Source organism: Aspergillus pseudotamarii (assembly GCF_009193445.1).
Source record: "Aspergillus pseudotamarii strain CBS 117625 unplaced genomic scaffold BDV38scaffold_78, whole genome shotgun sequence".
Classification (NCBI taxonomy): domain Eukaryota; kingdom Fungi; phylum Ascomycota; class Eurotiomycetes; order Eurotiales; family Aspergillaceae; genus Aspergillus; species Aspergillus pseudotamarii.
In genome coordinates this window covers 108,446-125,191 of record NW_022475092.1, presented here as the reverse complement: position 1 = coordinate 125,191, position 16,746 = coordinate 108,446, and the positions used below count along the sequence as shown (strand labels likewise).

Sequence of the window (16,746 nt, the reverse complement as noted above, 5' to 3'; positions counted from 1 at the left end):
GACATTAATCTCCTAGGGGCATTTTATAGGTGCATCCGGCTTGGGGAGCGTCAAATATGATACGGGGGACAGAAGTACCTTACCGCAGGGCGGTTAATGAGACAGACATGGATAGATTCATGGTCTATACTACGACAATACCATCCCCTATTTTCTTACGACCCCAACCATTCATTAATTAACAATGCTATCTACGTATATTCATATGCCTAGGGGGTAGATGAACTACGGTGGACAGGGCACAAGTCACAAATAAATTATGGCACAACGCATAGATCACTGTCTCGGGATATGAAAACCACTATTCAGGATATAAATATCGAGAGATGAGAATTGAATTCCGAGAATAGAAGCGCAGCTTCATAGCCACGGTGCTCAGGCGGGAGGGTTGATGGCTCGGGGTTAAACGTGAGGTTCTCCCGGTACGACGGTGGACTCAAAATACAAACCAATGGACACTAGCGATTAACTTTCTTGTAAATCAAGTACGGAATAGTAAATTCAAATCAACCCAAGAGAAAGAAAAAAAAAATATATATGAGAGAGACAGAACAGCACATCACTTCCCTCATCGCATGTAGAAAATCAATTCTAGCAGAGTAAAATATATGTAGAGATTATCTTATAGAATATCATCTCGATTTATAGATTGATTGATAGTCCTTGTGAAATCAACCCCGTGATTGAATTTTTTTTTTTTTTTTTTCATTTCTCTTTCTTGTTCAATTTTTTTTTTCTTTCTTTCGAATTTCCCCTCAAACCCCCGAAACTTTTCTTTTTAATCTGGACGCTCCACCATCACTCACTCACACTCAACTCCTCTCGTGCTGATTCCCATCTTGGACTGGGCAACAATTCCTTCCTGGCTCTTCTTCCTTCCCTCTCTCCCTCCTCCTTCTCCTCCCTCTCCCTTTCACCTCCCCTCCCCTCCCGTGATTCTTTTCGAATTCACGACGGTCTTGATTCGGTCGTGAAACCCCGTGTCTCCGCTTCTTCGAGACACTGTTTTTCCGTCCCGGTTGACCCTTTTCCCTTTTGGCGTGAGAAGAGCAGTTCCCCCGTGATACTCAACCCAACTGTAATCAATCAATCAATCTTCAGCGATGGCATCCGTTTCAGCTCCCACCCCTAAGCTGGATCGCTATATTGTCATCCATGTCGCAACCACTTGCGATGAACATGGCGTCTACGTCACCAAAGATTCGGCAGAGGTGATCGAATTGGGGTGGATTTTGTTGGATGCCAAAACCTGCGAGGAGGTACGTTGTTGTTGGAGTTTAATAATCCCTTTTTGAATCCAATTCACCCTTCCCCCTCTTCCTGATGCATTTCATTTCCTCTCCCCTCCCGTCTCTGGGCTCGGACCACCACCACCTCGGAAATTGATCCCCCTCCGTGACAGCTGGCTAACATGTGGTTTGATTCGATGTTTAGTTGCACCGTGAAAGTGTGCTCGTCAAGCCCGTCAACACCCCCATCACGCCGCTTTGCAGTAAGTGCACACACACACACACCTACCTAACCAATCGTCATCCCGCCCAATGCCTAGCCATTCCCTCCCTGCCACAACCATTTTCCCTACACCCCGGATGTATCGGTCTGCTGGTTCAATGGCTGACGGTCTCCGAAAGCGAGCCTGACAACTCTGACATGGGAGCACGTCCGCTCGGCAGGTACTTTCCGCGATGCCATCGCCCGTTTCGACGAATTCGCCAAGGAACACCTTATCAACAAGAACCTGGAGTTTGCTTTCGTGACGTTGGATTCGTGGGACCTTCGTGTACAGCTCCCTCGTGAAGCCCGAGACAAGGCCGTCGTTCTTCCCGCATATCTCCAGCATTCCCGGACCTTCGATCTGCGAACCGAGTATCAGAGATGGCAGACCCATCACCCCGAATCTCTACCCTTCGGCCCCAGTTCCCTCTCCAACATCTGTGCCGCCCTCGAAGTTGAACCCGTTCAAACCTCCGCCCCCATCAAACACAACCTTCCCTTCCACCTGCAGGCGCTGGCCCCCGCATCACCCCGACGGGCCATGGAGGAAGCCATTACGCTGGCTCGCGTCCTCCGCGGCTTGATTCGCAAGTCTCAACCCCCGCACGAGCACCCCGAGATCTTGACCCGTCCCATGGATGCGAGAGCGGACGTTCGTGCCTTCCTGGCCGAGCGGAGCAAGGTGCTGCATTTGAGCGGTCTTCCCCACGATACCACCCAGTCTGAGCTCGAAAGCTGGTTTACACAGTTCGGCGGTCGTCCGATCGCCTTCTGGACCCTCCGGACTCCGGATCAGCACAAGCCTACCGGCACTGGCTTTGCGGTCTTCTCGTCTCACGAAGAGGTATGGAATAACTTCACGCACCCCCCTACAGGAGTCCTGTTATGGCGACTAACCCGCTCCGCAGGCGGCAGAAAGTCTTTGCATGAACGGTCGTGCACTGAATGAGAAGGCCATTGAGGTCTCCCCTTCTTCTAGCCGTGTGCTCGATCGTGCCGCAGAGATTCTCACCCCATTCCCTCCCTCGAAGAACCGCCCTCGTCCCGGCGACTGGACCTGCCCCTCCTGTGGATTCTCCAACTTCCAGCGCCGTACCGCTTGTTTCCGTTGCTCGTTCCCTGCCATGGCCGCGGCTCCGGATCCGATGGGTTATGGGGGATTCGGCTACGGCCCGCCCTCCATGATGCCACCTCACATGGGTCACGGTCACGGTATGGGCCATTCTCGTGGCATGGGCGGCAACGGTGGTGTGGTTCCCTTCCGTGCGGGTGACTGGAAGTGCGGCTCGGAGGGTTGTGGCTACCATAACTTCGCTAAGAACATCAACTGTCTGCGTTGTGGTGCACCCCGCTCGGGAGCTGCCGTGGTTGCGGACTCCGCTTTCCCATCGCCCATGGACCCTCCTTCGGGCTTTGGGATGGGCCCTAACTCTATGGCGAGCACCCCGGCGCCTGGTCCCTTTACCTCCACTACTGGTGGCTTTGGTGGATTCACCCAGCAGTTTGGAGCGCCCCCGAGCAACTACGCTCTCCCCTCGGCGCTGGGCAATGGCCCGGGAGGATACCCCCCGATGGGTCAGATGAACGCCGGTTACGGTTCTAGCAATACCTCTCACACCGCCGCTTCTTTCGCCAACCCTGCTACACAGGCCGCTTTCACCGGAGCTGACCACGCCACCTCCACCAGCGCTTCGAACGGCGCTTTCTATGGGGCGGATGGGTCCAACGATCCCTTTGCCTTCCTCTCCACCGGCTTGGGCGGCTTGTCGGTCGGTGACGACGGTCACTCCCGCCGCAACGGTACTGGTGCTAGCAAGTCTCCTGCTTAAAAGGTCACCGCGGAGAATCACTAAGGCGGGGTGGTTGTACTATTTCCATTCTTCTGTGACGGACCCCCTATTTTATGTTTGTGAATATGGTCATCTAGATTGTCGGTATATGTGACGGTTGAATCTCGTTGATGCGCGTTTGTATAGGGAATTCAGCAGTTCTGGTGCATTCGGTTGGGAGGAGCAGGCCGGTAGCGTGTCGTCGTTTCATCGGGTTGGATCCTTTTATCTTTTCTTATTTTGTCTCATCTCTCACAGCCTTTACGTTGACCCTTTTCGGTATGTTTTACTATTGCGTCTTTGAAGCGATGTTTAAGGGTATAGAAGACCATCCTGGCAGATGGGCCCGGGTGGTTTCGTACATCCATTCGCGAGTCACTGGGGCTTCTCGTCCTTATTTTCCTTCGATCGGCATGAGCTTCGCACTTTTCTTCGCTTTCGTCCTTGTGCATCTGATGAAAGGCATCGCTTGTTTCGATCGCAGTGCGACCAGACGTGGAGGCTCTATCATGGCATTGCATTCTAGATATTTGGTCATCTTATTTTTTTTTCTCTGCTTGTCTTGTTTTTTATTTTTCCCAGTTCATCTCTGCGCTCTTCGGCAACAGGAATCATTGGAGAATCACGGTATTGATCACGGATGGGATACACTGGAACGGACTCTGTTGGGGGTGTTGGGGATATTCCTTTTGAAGCCATGAAAATTTCAGCCGACGGCGGATTTCAGATATGCGAGGCAACGGGTTGGGAACTGTGAGTGCAACAGGGTTGTTCTGAATGTCCATAATTCATTTTTGTGTTTTTTGATCATTTCTTACTTGCCTTTACCATCTGTCTTCTATCGGTACCTATGTCCTTTTTTTTCTTTTTTTTTTTTCTTTGTTCACTGCAAGAAAAGTCGATGAGTCATCATTCTGGATCTACGCAGTACAGACTTAGAGACAGTACATTGTCTGCCATTTTGTATAGGGATTGATGGGGCATTGTGAGCGAGAGCGTGGCGTTGGGGTAGACCAGGACGCATTGGTTATTATCTGCTGTCTACCTTATTTTCTACTATAATGTCACATCATGTATGATCCAGCCTTGATCTCGAGCGAACGTATGAAAAGAACTATAGGCAATTCTCAGTCAAATGACAATTATTTGATTACTATCGTTGGCTTCTATTCTGCAGAAATATATGTTTTTCTGTAGCTGCCAGTATTTATCTCTTGTCATTATGGGTAACACGTTAACCACGTTTTCGTTAGGGGAGAGTGATTATTAGAAATTGCAGGTAATGTGCTGTATGGGAAAGAAAACAATATGGTCAGATCCATGAAACTGGTACAAGCTATATTCCAAGTGTGTCAGTCAAATATAGAGACTTTGATGTGGGTGGTCAACCGGAAGTAGGTAACCGCGCGCCTAGGGCGCTAGAGGGGGGAGCTCTGGAGGTCTGGAGGCAACCGCGGGACTCGCGTCCACCTCCATCTGTCATCGCTCAGGACGGCTCCCCATCCCAGCATTCTACGACCTGAATCCCACGAATTGCCCTTTTCAATAAATATCTCGTCCTCATACCATTTGGTTTTGTTTTCCTGGTTTTTCTTCGGTTTTCACTGTTTTCCTCTCGCCCATAATGTCCGGATATGACCGAGCTCTTTCAGGTAAGATAGCTTAGGACCTTAGTTCCAGGTGCTTCTCAGTGGGGTGATCAACTGAATCTAACCAACCTGCAGTATTCAGGTATGAAGACCGTTCCTTGCAGCATTCTGTACAGCTCTTTGACTCGTTTCCAGCCCTGATGGGCACGTCTTCCAGGTGGAGTATGCCATGGAAGCTGTTAAGAGAGGTACGTCACCGCCAACCAGGTCGGCCGCATCCTCCTTTCTGACCACCAGCGTTGTTTTCATCTAGGAACCTGCGCCGTCGGAGTAAAAGGTAAAGATGTTGTCGTGCTGGGCTGCGAGAAGCGCTCCGCCTTGAAGCTCCAAGATACCCGCATCACACCATCGAAGATCGCCGTGCTGGACAATCATGCCGTTCTCGCTTTCGCTGGATTGAACGCCGATGCTCGTATCCTCATCGATAAGGCTAGACTAGAGGCCCAGTCCCACCGCTTGACCGTTGAAGATCCCGTCACCATCGAATACATCACCAAATATATCGCCGGTGTGCAGCAGCGGTACACGCAAAGTGGAGGTGTTCGGCCCTTCGGTATTAGTACCCTGGTTGTGGGATTCGATCCGAATGATGAGGTGCCCAGATTATATCAGACTGAGCCTTCGGGTATCTATTCTGCTTGGTAGGTGGCATTGGTGGTTGGTTCTGGGATACAAGGAGAGAATGGCTAATGGGTGTACGGTGATATAGGAAAGCCAACGCTATCGGCCGTTCTAGCAAGACTGTTCGGGAATTCCTCGAGCGCAATCACCAGGATGATATGGACCGTGAGCAGACGATTCAGCTTACCATCAAGTCCTTGTTGGAGGTTGTGCAGACCGGCGCCAAGAACATCGAGGTGGCTATCATGTCGCCCGGGCAGACGCTCGAGATGCTGCCTGAAGATCAGATCGAGGCCTACGTTAAGAGTATAGAAACCGAGAAGCAAGAGGAGGCTGCGAAGAAGAAGACGGCTCGGACCAGCACCACGACGGCGGCCATCCTAACAAGAGGTGGTGGAGAGTCCAGCGACGCCTAGGAGTAAGGCTGGTTTAGTGAATTTAGAGCTACATGCCTCTTGTTGACGTCCTACACGTTTTTCCCTTTATAATATCGGAGATCTTGCCGAAGCGACTTTACGACAATAAATAACTCTTTCCCCGTCGTTTATATACAGACCCCCCCTGGGGGCGGTCTCTCTAGGAATATTGTTGTCTGAAGATTTGTAGCCTGATTGTCGGCAGGCGGTAGGAAGCATAAGATCGTAATCGTCGTAATCCACAGTCGGTCGCCTCCACTTATCCCAGACGATCCTCGGCATCCCGGACGTTGAAGATCGACCGCTCCTGATGGCCGCGTACTCGGTCATCTTTGAGCATTCTTTCCGGTATATCAGTACCCCATCCTGGAAAATTGACAAGGGGAAGTACCTGTTGTCGATACGAGCATCCTCACCCTCTACCTGCAACGCAGGCTTGGGTGTGACGGCCTCTAGCACAAAATGGTTATCGCAGTGCGGGCAGTACTCGTCACTATCAAAAATTTCCCCTTAGCCATATATTGTATGCTTGCCCCGCGAAGGATTGACCCACCTCTCTTCAAATTCTGTCGAGTCCTTCCGGAAACACTTCTTGCACTTTTTACAGGCGAAAACCTGTGCCAAATCTCCCTTAGAATGTCTATCGGCTGGAAAGGGGACATGAATGGTGGTGTACCATTTCGGTGTTCTTCATGAGGGGGTGGGATTCTTGTTCATGATGGCATTCGGCGCAATCAAACCACTTCCGGCCTGGATTCCGTATGAGTAGGACGATGGCTGTGGTGAATTTGTAATAGACTCACAGCATGCCGAACGAATGGCCACTTGGGCGTTGAGGATGTGTTTACTGCGCGGGAGGGAGGGTGTCAGTTGACCGGTTGATGGATTTGCAATATAAATTTTGGTTTTCTGTTTTTTTTTTTTTTTTTTTTTTTTTTTTTTTTTTTTTTTTTTTTTTTTTTTTTTTTTTTTTTTTTTTTTTTTTTTTTTTTCTCTTTTCTCTCTCCTTTTTTTTTTATGGTGGCTTGACGAGGGAGACAGGATCGTCGACGTACCACATGATGAAGAAGAGGGATTTGAGTCAGGGGATGAGGGTCTACGTGGGTGGTGGAGGCTCAAGTGAGGAAAATCGAAGGAAGAGAGGGTCGTCTATACCGCGATCCTTAAATCACGATTATTGGGGAGGGATTGAATTAAAATTATTTGGCAGGGCGGAAACTAAAAATAAAGGCATGACTGATGGTCTTTACCATGGATTGGAACCAGTGGGAACTCCAACAATAATGACATAGTTATACAACAAGTTCGGGAGGCAGGCAGTGCTTTGCATATTTGTTTTATTTTTATGTTTATTGTTATTTTTGGGGATGGACCGATTGAATTGATTAGGTACGATATTATTATTATCATTATTCACTATCTTATTCGGGGTGGTTTCTTATTTTCTCTGTCCACAACCGACTGGTCTGCTGTACTCGTCATTTTGCCTTCTCCTTTAAGTTCACCTCGTTTTTCCCCTTTCTATCGCGAGATCGTCGTCACACCACAACCGTTCTTTCAACTCTCTCTCTTTCACTTCCGAACTCTCTCCTACTCTCTCTTTATATCCCTCCTTCCATCGCTTTGGAACCTATTCTTTCCCTCCCGCCCGGAAGATCCATTCCGCTGAACTTTCCCCCTCCCTCTCCGCTCCGGTCTGTATTTATAGCAGCCGATTCGTTTCCGCCTGACGAACTGCCCGCAACTCCGCCACAGTCTCGACCCCTCGGGTCTGTTAACCGCAACGTTGTCAACCTCGGGGTGATCTATCTTACATACTATTGACTCTACGGTCACTAAGATCTTACCTGCATCGTGTACACTGTTCCATTGAAGCCTATGATCGGTCTTTGCAACCCGTCATCGTGCCAGATCTATAGTGGTGGCCATGGAGGGAAATGGTAGATCGAGGGACGGCACCGATAGTGCTCCCCTTGTACGTCTAGCGCATTACCTCCCTCCCCAAATGCTAATGGGGGATTCCCTACTCACACAATTAACTTCTACAGAGACCAGTGTCTTCCCTTCTGTCTCATTTCGAAAACCTATCCCATCGCCGAGCCCCGTCTGCCTCTCCAAGCGGCCCCCGCGACCCGACCTCGTACCTGAAATCTCCTGAGCCCGTTGATGACTTTCGTTCGGCCCGCGCCTCTCTGGACTTGTCTCGTCCGCGGTCTCCTTGGGTCTCATCTACAAACTTTCCGAATAGCCAAGGGACCGAGTATACAAATGGCGCTCCGCGTCAACGTGGGGTGTCCCCGGGACGATCGCCAGGCAGACGGCAAAGTAGACCCATGTCGATGAACCTACATTCCTCGCCGCAACTGGCGCCCACCCTCACAGTTGATTCACCCCGATCCCCTCCACGGGGCTTTGGGACACATCCAGACCACAATGAAGATATTCGGGCGTCTCGCACACCACCGAATGCTCCGCGGGAATCATTACCGCCCAGGCCGATTGCGCAGGCAAACTCCCTTACTCGCCCGACCACTCCCACCTATCCATCGTCGGTGCCGACCGAACACAGAATCGCCCATCTGTCTCCAGGGCATGCAGACTCCGCGTTATCGACTCGTGACAGTCCGCCGGAGCGACGGTTGAAGAGTGCTTCGTTGCCCCCACCCGCTAACCGAGCGGAGAAGCCTAAAATCCCCGCCAAACCTGTTGGCTTGTCATTCCATGATGGAAATGGCCTGGCCCCTCGTCAGGAACGTCCCCATGTAGAGGATGGGGCATCTCCCTTCAATACGCCTCCGGGCAGTCCCGACAAATCACCGCCGAAAATACCGTCCGCCACAAAGCCGCAGCCGCCGCCTTCCCCATCTCGACCTGTACCCCCGCCGGCGCGGAGATCTTTCGACGAAAGGAGACCGCACCCAAGTGCACTTGGCTTGCCGGAACGGCCACAACCTCCTCGGCGGCCATCCCCGAGGCCTACACGAGACACGAAACCCTTGATGGTACAAATACCGTCACGACAAACCCCGCAACAGGAAACTATGTCGGCTATACCACATACCGCTCATCGTTTCCAGACATTCGACAGCCCCCGGGAGCCTCCTGGCTTGCCCCCGCGGCAGCCGTCGATAGCACGTCGAGGTGCTCGGTCGCCAGGAGCACAGCTTGATCGTTTACGGAGTCCGGTCCAGCCTGAGTGCCCCCCTCGACCGGAGTTGCGCCCACACCTTACAGGCGAGGTCCATACGCCGCGACAGCTCCAGCGACAGCCGTCGTTTTCCCGAGAGACTAAGCCTGGACCTCCCCCGGCCATCCCAGAGCGCCCTGTTGCCGATCGGCCGGTTGTGGAGAGGCAACCGGTACGTCCAGTGCCGGCCCCGAGCGAGGATGAGCAGCCTCTCGATGAGGCCCCCGCTCCACGGACGGACTACCCGGATGCGTCTTTTGCCAACCGGCGACCGCCGCTTCTGAAGAAAGGCCCCCAGGAGATCCCGACGCGCTACGACACGCGACTCATGGATGTGTGTGGGAAGTACGTATGTACCACTGGATATCTGACCCGAGTGTGGGACCTCACGACGGGCGAACAGATCATGACGCTCAGTCATGGCGAAACCGTCAAATGTCTGTCGCTAGCTTTCAAACCGGGGAAGGGTCTGGAGGATGAGGGACAGCGGCTGTGGCTTGGTACCAGCGCTGGCGATCTTCATGAGGTTGATATTGCGACTCAATCGGTTGTGGCGTCACGATCCTATCCCTCGCGCAGGGAAGTGATCAAGATCCATCGGCATAAGAAAGAGATGTGGACTTTAGATGATGAGGGGCGCTTGCTCGTCTGGCCGCCGGACGAGTCTGGAACTCCTAATCTCCAGTATAGCTACCATAATCCTTATGACCGGGTCGCGCGTGGGCATACATTTTCGGTTGTAGTAGGTGATACGCTCTGGTTGGCAACGGGTAGAGAGGTACAAATCTATCGACCCAATGCACGCGACGACGTGTCCTTCAAAGTGCTCAAGCGGCCACTGGGATCGCAGCATTCGGGAGAGGTTACATCAGGGGCTTATACTACTAAAGACGGCGGCCGTGTGTATCTGGGACACGCTGATGGCAAGGTGACTATATACTCGGCCCATGATTATACGTGTCTCGGGGTTGTAAACGTGAGTGTATACAAGATCAACTGCTTAGGTATTGTCGGGGACTATCTTTGGGCTGGGTACAAGACGGGCATGATCTATGTGTACGATACATCAACCAATCCGTGGATGGTGCGGAAGGATTGGCGGGCTCATGACAGTCCGGTGTCTGCATTCCTCCTCGACACCAGCAGTGTGTGGACGATGAACCGGCTTCAAGTGACTTCGTTAGGAACAGATAACTGCATTCGCCTGTGGGACGGCATGCTGGAGGATGATTGGATGGGTAAGTTGCATGGATCGTCACTGCATACAGCGCAACTAACGATCGGACAGAATCTCGGATGCAGGCCAAAGACGTGGAGTACTGCACCTTCCGGGAGATCCGCGCGTCAGTTTTGACGTGGAATGCCGGTGCCTCCACTCCCGGCAGCGCGCGCACATCGACTTTTATCCAAGACGCTATCCATCCTGAGGATCCCCCGGAGATTCTAGTCTTTGGCTTCCAGGAACTGGTGGATCTCGAGAATAAGAAAATCACAGCCAGTGCGTATCTTGTACCCGAGCCGTCGGTCCATTTGACTAACCTGTCGTAGAGAGCTTGCTTATGGGAAGTAAGAAGAAGGAGAGCAGTGAGAAAGAGCATATCAGCCGGCAGTACCGTGTGTGGATGGAGCATCTAACACGGGTTATCAACGAGTGCATGCCCCTTGAAGAGTCGTATGTCCTCTTGCACAGCGCGAACATGATTGGTCTGTTCACGTGTATCTTTGTGAAACATAAAGAGCGCCAGCGGATCCAGGATCTAAGCGCTGCAGAGGTTAAGCGTGGAATGGGTGGATTGCATGGAAACAAGGTACGCGTGAAATATGACATTGTTGTTTGCACTCAGACTGACTGGAGCCTGTAGGGTGCACTTATCCTCCGCTTCATTCTGGACGACAGCTCTCTGTGCTTTGTGAACTGTCACTTGGCAGCTGGGCAGTCGCACACAACACATCGCAATAACGATATCGCCGCTATCCTGGAGTCGGAGTCCCTGCCGCCGGAAGATAGTCTCATGACCCGCGCGGATCGATTTGTCAGTGGCGGAGATGGATCAATGATCATGGATCACGAGATTTGTATCTTGAACGGAGACCTCAACTATCGCATTGACTCCATGCCACGCAACGTCATTATCGAGGACATTCGCAACAACAAATTCACAAAGTTGCTCGAACGAGACCAGTTGTTGGCATCGAGACGCAAGAATCCAGGTTTCCGTCTGCGATCTTTCATCGAGGCCCCGATCACATTTGCACCGACATACAAGTATGACGTGGGCACCGATGACTACGACACTAGCGACAAGAAACGGTCTCCCGCATGGTGTGACCGCGTCCTGTATCGGGGAATCGGCCGGGTGAAACAACTTGAATACCGACGACACGAAGCCAGAGCCTCTGATCACCGTCCAGTCAGCGCATCGTTCAAACTCCGGGTCAAGACCGTCCAGCCCAACGAACGCGCCGCAGTCTGGGAATCCTGCGAACAGGAGTTCCAGAAGGAAAAGCGCCGACTTGCCTCGGAAGCAAGGTACGTCCTCCTCTACTACCATGCACCTCTTCACCAAGCCCAGATATGCTAACAGAGAACCTTACAGCATTGAATACCTCATTAGCGTCCTCGGCACCGAACCCCAACAAGCTCGCGCATTGATATTAGGGAATGGGAACTAATTCACCGTATTCTTACACCCCCTTCGTTCATTGTTTCCCTAGATGCAGTTACATTGGCTATTGAGCGGATAAGAAGATTAGAGATTAGCGCAAGGCGATGTGTACGACTAATGATTTCACGATAGATATGTATCATGAGCTGGGTTAGATTATGGGGATGGGTAGAGTAGTTACTTGTCTTAATTCTAATTGTGCTGTATTTATATGATGCCGGCTTTGCTGGAATCTCCATCGATTATTGGCTCTGTTTGATAGCACACATTATCCGTTTGAGGGCAGCAAGGGGTTGCTCAAAGTTTAGTCGCTATTCCTCCTAGCAGTAGTAGAGGGAATTGGCAGGAATCGGTTGTAGTTGGTAGTAACTGGTTGTAACTGGTAGTAATTGGTAGGAGTATTGAAAGTTTGTTTATAGAATCCTAAACTCTAACTAGAGAACGGGGCCCAATGACACAAATCCAAGTGGAGCCTTTCCTGTCATCTCCAAACAGACCCCTGTTGGTCATGACTCTGCCAGTCCAGTCAAATCGACAGGGTCTCACGTCAGGCTAGTAGATAGATCAAAGAGAATTGGTAGTTCTCTAGCCAATGATATGTCACGATCGACAGAGATTATACGGGATGTAGCACCTCTCACTGCACGTTTCCCTCATCAGTTAGAAGAGCCCATTGGCTAGAAGCCCGACAACCTATATAGGATTCTGTATGTAGAATTGTAGCCCAGGACAGCCTACAAAGTTGTTGCCCACATCTATCTATAAATACGATGTGCCATAGAAGGACAAATCTTCCTCTCAACAAGTTACATCCCTCACAGCCTTGTCATCTTCATAGATCCTCAATCAGACTATCTTCGGTTGCATTGCTCTCTCCCCCTCTCCCTCGTTTTCTTTTTCCTTTCCCCTTTCTCGTTAGCGGCTTACTATGGAAGAGACCATGGAAGGTTCTATATGGGGAGCTTCGGAGTTTCCGTGCACGGAGGACCAACAGGTTGAACCGACATTCCCAAATCAGGAACAGGGCTATTTGGGCCCATATCATTCCTATGCACTGATGACTGCTACTCCATATCCTTCCCGGTCAGCATCCGGCATGGTGCACGCAGATCCAACCATCCCCGATCTTTCACCCGCCTTCTTGCCCTGGCTGATAGATGACAATATACCGACACATATCCCAGCCCATGGCAATAACGTTAACACTCAATTAACCCCGGCCACGTACAATTCATCTCAGGGTCATCCCCAAGAGCACCCTCACATCCCGAGCCCTAATATCCAGCATCCATCTCAGCCACCGACCAACAACCATACTAGAACAATTGATCAGAAAGCCAAGACCCAGTCCAAAACAGCCAAATCCAAGTAAGCTCGATAATTCCTAGATTGTGCCCTATTCAATCCAGTATCTCTGCTCTAACAACGTCCTCCGCAGAACCAACAGCTCAACCAAGCCAAAAAAGTGGCGCTGCGACCGGAAGGGCTGTAAATACAAGGGCACGTTCGCCCGCAAAGCAGAGCTGAAGCGCCATATTGAATCCTTGCACGTTGCCCCTGGTTCGCATGAGTGTCCGTTTTGCGGGAGGCAGCATAATCGTAAGGATAATCTTACTTCGCATTTGAAGACTGTGCATTGAGGGCTTTTATTTTCTTCTTTTATGCTCCCCATTTCCTATCCAATTTTTCTTACTTATTCTTAGCAAAAGTTAGCTTTGATGTGTTCTTAGTTCGCATTTCGGGGTTCACTGTTTGTGGTGCTTCTTGGTATATAGGGCTATAGATTATTGGTTGTTAGTAGACGTGAAGTTATTTGTTCTTATTGAAGTATCCAAACCACAGTAAACGTTCTATTAGCCTGTTGGAGCGTAGCTATTACACATCTAGCTATGCAGCTGCTACAGGCAGTATTAAAGGCAATGGCATTTTCTCAATACAGATAACGTCAGTGTGCTGGGATTTGCATTGCATATAATACATTTGTCGAACATGTCCATGTATAGTATTGTTTAATAGGCTATGTTGCCTATACCTTTATAAAAGTCCCGTGCTTAGGAGCGTCGCCCAACATTTCATCCCCACGCAGTGCACAGTCGGAGTAATCATAGTTTATGGTTGATGATACAGTTTTACACGAGTGATCATCCCTATAGTCAATACTAGCCGAGAGATAGAATGTGTGTGTCTCTGGTATTAGGCCAAAGCTTCAGAGAGTTAAATCCTAGTAGATATATGGGAGGCAAATAGGAGACTAAAATGGAGACCAACCTATCGTTATACAGTCACACTGAGCAATATGACCATCAATGTCCCAATATCCACATTTTCCAGGCTAATTCGCTCGTTGGTTAAAAGGAACCCAACTCGAGGGCGGAAGGGTTTCACCTGATTGCCGTATTTCTGGGCAGCGGAAGTGTTTGGAAGTGATGGATTTAGAGGTATCCATTTGGAGCGCTCCGATATAGATACAGGCCCCGATGATGGAGGCCTAGAGCTTTCAATACTGGTGACCAGGGAATGGATAGCTCCCGCTAGTGTCAGCACAGCAAGGTAACCTAGCCCCAAGATTATGGATCCTGGAACGTAACAGCATCAGTATGTAAATTCCTTCCGTAGTTATCAGGGAAAATTGTTACGCTTCATTATTGGGAAGGATCCAAAGTTGATAAAGTATACGTAAAGGCTCAATGATAAAGATAGATAAACTGTAGAGTCAGCCGACTAGAGCAGGTCGGATCTAAAGAGATAATACTCTGAATGAATGCAATGACAGCTGCGACAGAGCTTGCTTTATAACTATTTTTGATGAGCCCTTAGATGTCCTCTCTCTCACACAATATTAGCCTTTTGAATTCTGACTGCTTTACGCGTATAAAATCTCTAATACGATATGGACATTATTAGCTCGGTCTTACCTTATGACGCCTCCTTCCACGGAGCAGTCGACCCATCAAGCCAACACTAGAGAGGATACGGTATACTATTGGATTATAATCACCATGCCTGCTCCGTACAATACTAACTCAGTAAGCCCTATTTTCCGAATATCGAAATTGGAAGGAACGCCAGGCATATATGTTTCAGCATTTCCTTGCTCGCTACAAACATTAGCGCCGATGGTTACTACCAGCCTTTTACGTATCAATAGCTTTTCGAAGTTGGTAATCTAGTCATAGAGTCTAAAGAAGAAAACTGAAACCTTTTGGAGATAATAAAGTCAGTAGGTGTCATCTTATAGAAGACGCACTACGAAGTATGTGAACCTTTTCCTTATACGAGGACGTTATAGGCTATTAACATAAAAGCTATCTCTGCTCAATTAAACAAGGCATGTACCTAGCCGATAATACTGATTCTGATGTAGCCTCATAGACTCAAAATAACAAGAAGCGTGACAATGATCGTGCCCTCCAGTTGTACAGGAAACCTTAGGGATGCACTGCTACATTCTAGCGGTCATGATGTTAGCGTTATCTTTGGATTACTTACTGCTGTATTATAGCTCCCCGGGCCTTGGATGGAGAAGCACTGTACGCGGTAGTAGCTGGAGACAAGGATATAGCTCACGCAGAAATCATGTCATCTGATTAATGCTAGCCTATATTGAATTGGACTGCTCTATTGTTTCTACATTTCTCCACCTAGTAGATCGTTAAAGCACAATACTATTTGGAATACTACCTGCCTCCAATGGAGAGATTTATCTATCAGTGAGCTGTTGGCTGTAAATGACCTCTATGTAGAATAAGGTCGGGAACTGAGCGGGGCATCTTATTTTGACCGACGCTAACATGTCGATTGTAGGTATTGAGGTCAAAGCAGAGAAATATGGGAGCCTAGGGCGTTTTAAAGCCGAGAAGAGGACAGAAATGATGACTGAAGGAAAATGGAAACGAGAGGAGACAGCAACTCATATAGGTAATATAAAACAGACTTTTTTTTCCCGAGAGGGCCACTATTTAATCTAGTACAGCTTGTCCCTAGCTCCAACGATCTTAAAACTATATATTTATCCTTTCTATTAGTCTTTTGTCCCCATTTTGAGTATATTTCACACCGCTCGCGGCTTTATCTAACCTAACCTTTTTTCATACACCATGAACGATAATTGTTTGGCCAGGGTAGAAAGAGAATCAACACTAACCTTGTTGAATATCAGGAACGAACGTTTTGGTGCTGATTTATATGGCTATGCTAGCTTCAGCAGCAGTTATCAGTCCACTAGTTTCTAGTGCTCCGCCGCCCCCCGCCGCACCGGTACTGAAGCGTACTGAATGGATACCTGTGGATGCGCCTATGCCACAGGGAAATGGCAGCTACGAGAAAGGCCACCTGCCATATAATTCGCCCGTGGAAATGTGGCTCCTGGGATGTTGATGGTTACATCGTTCAATGTGAATGCATAATGACAGGTTAGTATCAGTCTGCGCTCTTTTCTTGGGCTCGCACATCCTTATCTAATTGAGCCTTAGGCAGTAAAATAACAGATGGCTACGTCGCCCAGTATGCGGCCAGTGCCTATGACGCTTTCCTCAGCAGCCTCCCTGGGCCAATGTGATGAACAGCAAATGGCTGCGCTTTGCCGTCAAGAACATAATTGGTACCAATGGAAAGCCCAACGTGTTGAACTTCCGATGGAAGAAGGTTTCCAAGGGTAAGCTCCCCTTGACTAAGGAACTGTGCAATGATGCATATAGTATATTGGCAACTGCTCTATGTGACAAACAGGATGCAAAGGCGACTAGAGGGGTAACAATCAAACTCGCAGACGACCAGAGAATTGAGATTGGCGTTGATCCAGATGAGATGAAGAACTTCAAAGAGAAGGACAAGAAGTACACGAGTGTTGGAAGCTCATTGATGCCATGATTGGAACTGACCTGG

General features: G+C 49.6%; 6 protein-coding genes across 6 annotated transcripts; 5 read left to right on the top strand and 1 right to left on the bottom strand.

The window, feature by feature from the left end:
• The first annotated feature begins 967 nt into the window (after positions 1-967).
• Positions 968-3,446, top strand: BDV38DRAFT_202264 (putative RNA binding protein (Arp)). Its single transcript, XM_032052471.1, has 4 exons — positions 968-1,259; positions 1,435-1,492; positions 1,632-2,338; positions 2,403-3,446. The coding sequence occupies exons 1-4, from the start codon at positions 1,104-1,106 to the stop codon at positions 3,321-3,323; spliced, it is 1,842 nt and encodes a 613-aa protein (XP_031908764.1). The 5' UTR covers positions 968-1,103; the 3' UTR covers positions 3,324-3,446.
• Positions 3,447-4,947: 1,501 nt separating this feature from the next.
• On the top strand, positions 4,948-6,009 carry pre6 (proteasome core particle subunit alpha 4; the record flags this gene model as incomplete). Its single annotated transcript, XM_032060885.1, has 5 exons — positions 4,948-4,975; positions 5,048-5,054; positions 5,108-5,160; positions 5,226-5,613; positions 5,682-6,009. 5 exons carry the CDS (start codon positions 4,948-4,950, stop codon positions 6,007-6,009), a joined length of 804 nt encoding a protein of 267 aa, XP_031908763.1.
• Positions 6,010-6,138: 129 nt separating this feature from the next.
• On the bottom strand, positions 6,139-7,211 carry BDV38DRAFT_202204 (CHY zinc finger protein). The gene is made up of 6 exons (XM_032052470.1): positions 7,065-7,211; positions 6,813-6,856; positions 6,686-6,759; positions 6,563-6,624; positions 6,401-6,502; positions 6,139-6,350 (listed from the first exon to the last, which is right to left on the bottom strand). Exons 1-6 carry the CDS (start codon positions 7,067-7,069, stop codon positions 6,269-6,271), a joined length of 369 nt encoding a protein of 122 aa, XP_031908762.1. The 5' UTR covers positions 7,070-7,211; the 3' UTR covers positions 6,139-6,268.
• Positions 7,212-7,469: 258 nt separating this feature from the next.
• Positions 7,470-12,136, top strand: BDV38DRAFT_260521 (putative inositol polyphosphate phosphatase). The gene is made up of 6 exons (XM_032055932.1): positions 7,470-7,984; positions 8,058-10,434; positions 10,485-10,694; positions 10,745-11,004; positions 11,059-11,726; positions 11,794-12,136. The coding sequence occupies exons 1-6, from the start codon at positions 7,937-7,939 to the stop codon at positions 11,867-11,869; spliced, it is 3,639 nt and encodes a 1,212-aa protein (XP_031908761.1). The 5' UTR covers positions 7,470-7,936; the 3' UTR covers positions 11,870-12,136.
• A 666-nt stretch (positions 12,137-12,802) lies between these two features.
• BDV38DRAFT_287512 (uncharacterized protein) lies at positions 12,803-13,502 on the top strand (the record flags this gene model as incomplete). The annotated part of the gene is made up of 2 exons (XM_032060884.1): positions 12,803-13,230; positions 13,301-13,502. 2 exons carry the CDS (start codon positions 12,803-12,805, stop codon positions 13,500-13,502), a joined length of 630 nt encoding a protein of 209 aa, XP_031908760.1.
• Positions 13,503-15,653: 2,151 nt separating this feature from the next.
• Positions 15,654-16,731, top strand: BDV38DRAFT_274903 (uncharacterized protein; the record flags this gene model as incomplete). The annotated part of the gene is made up of 3 exons (XM_032057926.1): positions 15,654-15,666; positions 16,022-16,212; positions 16,402-16,731. 3 exons carry the CDS (start codon positions 15,654-15,656, stop codon positions 16,729-16,731), a joined length of 534 nt encoding a protein of 177 aa, XP_031908759.1.
• Between the last annotated feature and the right edge of the window lie 15 nt (positions 16,732-16,746).

Excerpts from the sequence above, each read along its gene's own strand:
- BDV38DRAFT_202264 (XM_032052471.1), top strand. The coding sequence starts at position 1,104 with ATGGCATCCGTTTCAGCTCCCACCCCTAAGCTGGATCGCTATATTGTC. Across the intron at positions 1,260-1,434 it reads ATGCCAAAACCTGCGAGGAG|TTGCACCGTGAAAGTGTGCT; the intron begins GTACGTTGTTGT and ends TTCGATGTTTAG. Across the intron at positions 1,493-1,631 it reads CCCCATCACGCCGCTTTGCA|CGAGCCTGACAACTCTGACA; the intron begins GTAAGTGCACAC and ends GGTCTCCGAAAG.
- BDV38DRAFT_202204 (XM_032052470.1), bottom strand. Across the intron at positions 6,503-6,562 it reads TCGACAGAATTTGAAGAGAG|TGACGAGTACTGCCCGCACT; the intron begins GTGGGTCAATCC and ends AATTTTTGATAG. Across the intron at positions 6,351-6,400 it reads GATGCTCGTATCGACAACAG|AATGCTCAAAGATGACCGAG; the intron begins GTACTTCCCCTT and ends TATACCGGAAAG.
- BDV38DRAFT_260521 (XM_032055932.1), top strand. The coding sequence starts at position 7,937 with ATGGAGGGAAATGGTAGATCGAGGGACGGCACCGATAGTGCTCCCCTT. Across the intron at positions 10,435-10,484 it reads GCTGGAGGATGATTGGATGG|AATCTCGGATGCAGGCCAAA; the intron begins GTAAGTTGCATG and ends ACGATCGGACAG. Across the intron at positions 11,727-11,793 it reads CGACTTGCCTCGGAAGCAAG|CATTGAATACCTCATTAGCG; the intron begins GTACGTCCTCCT and ends AGAACCTTACAG.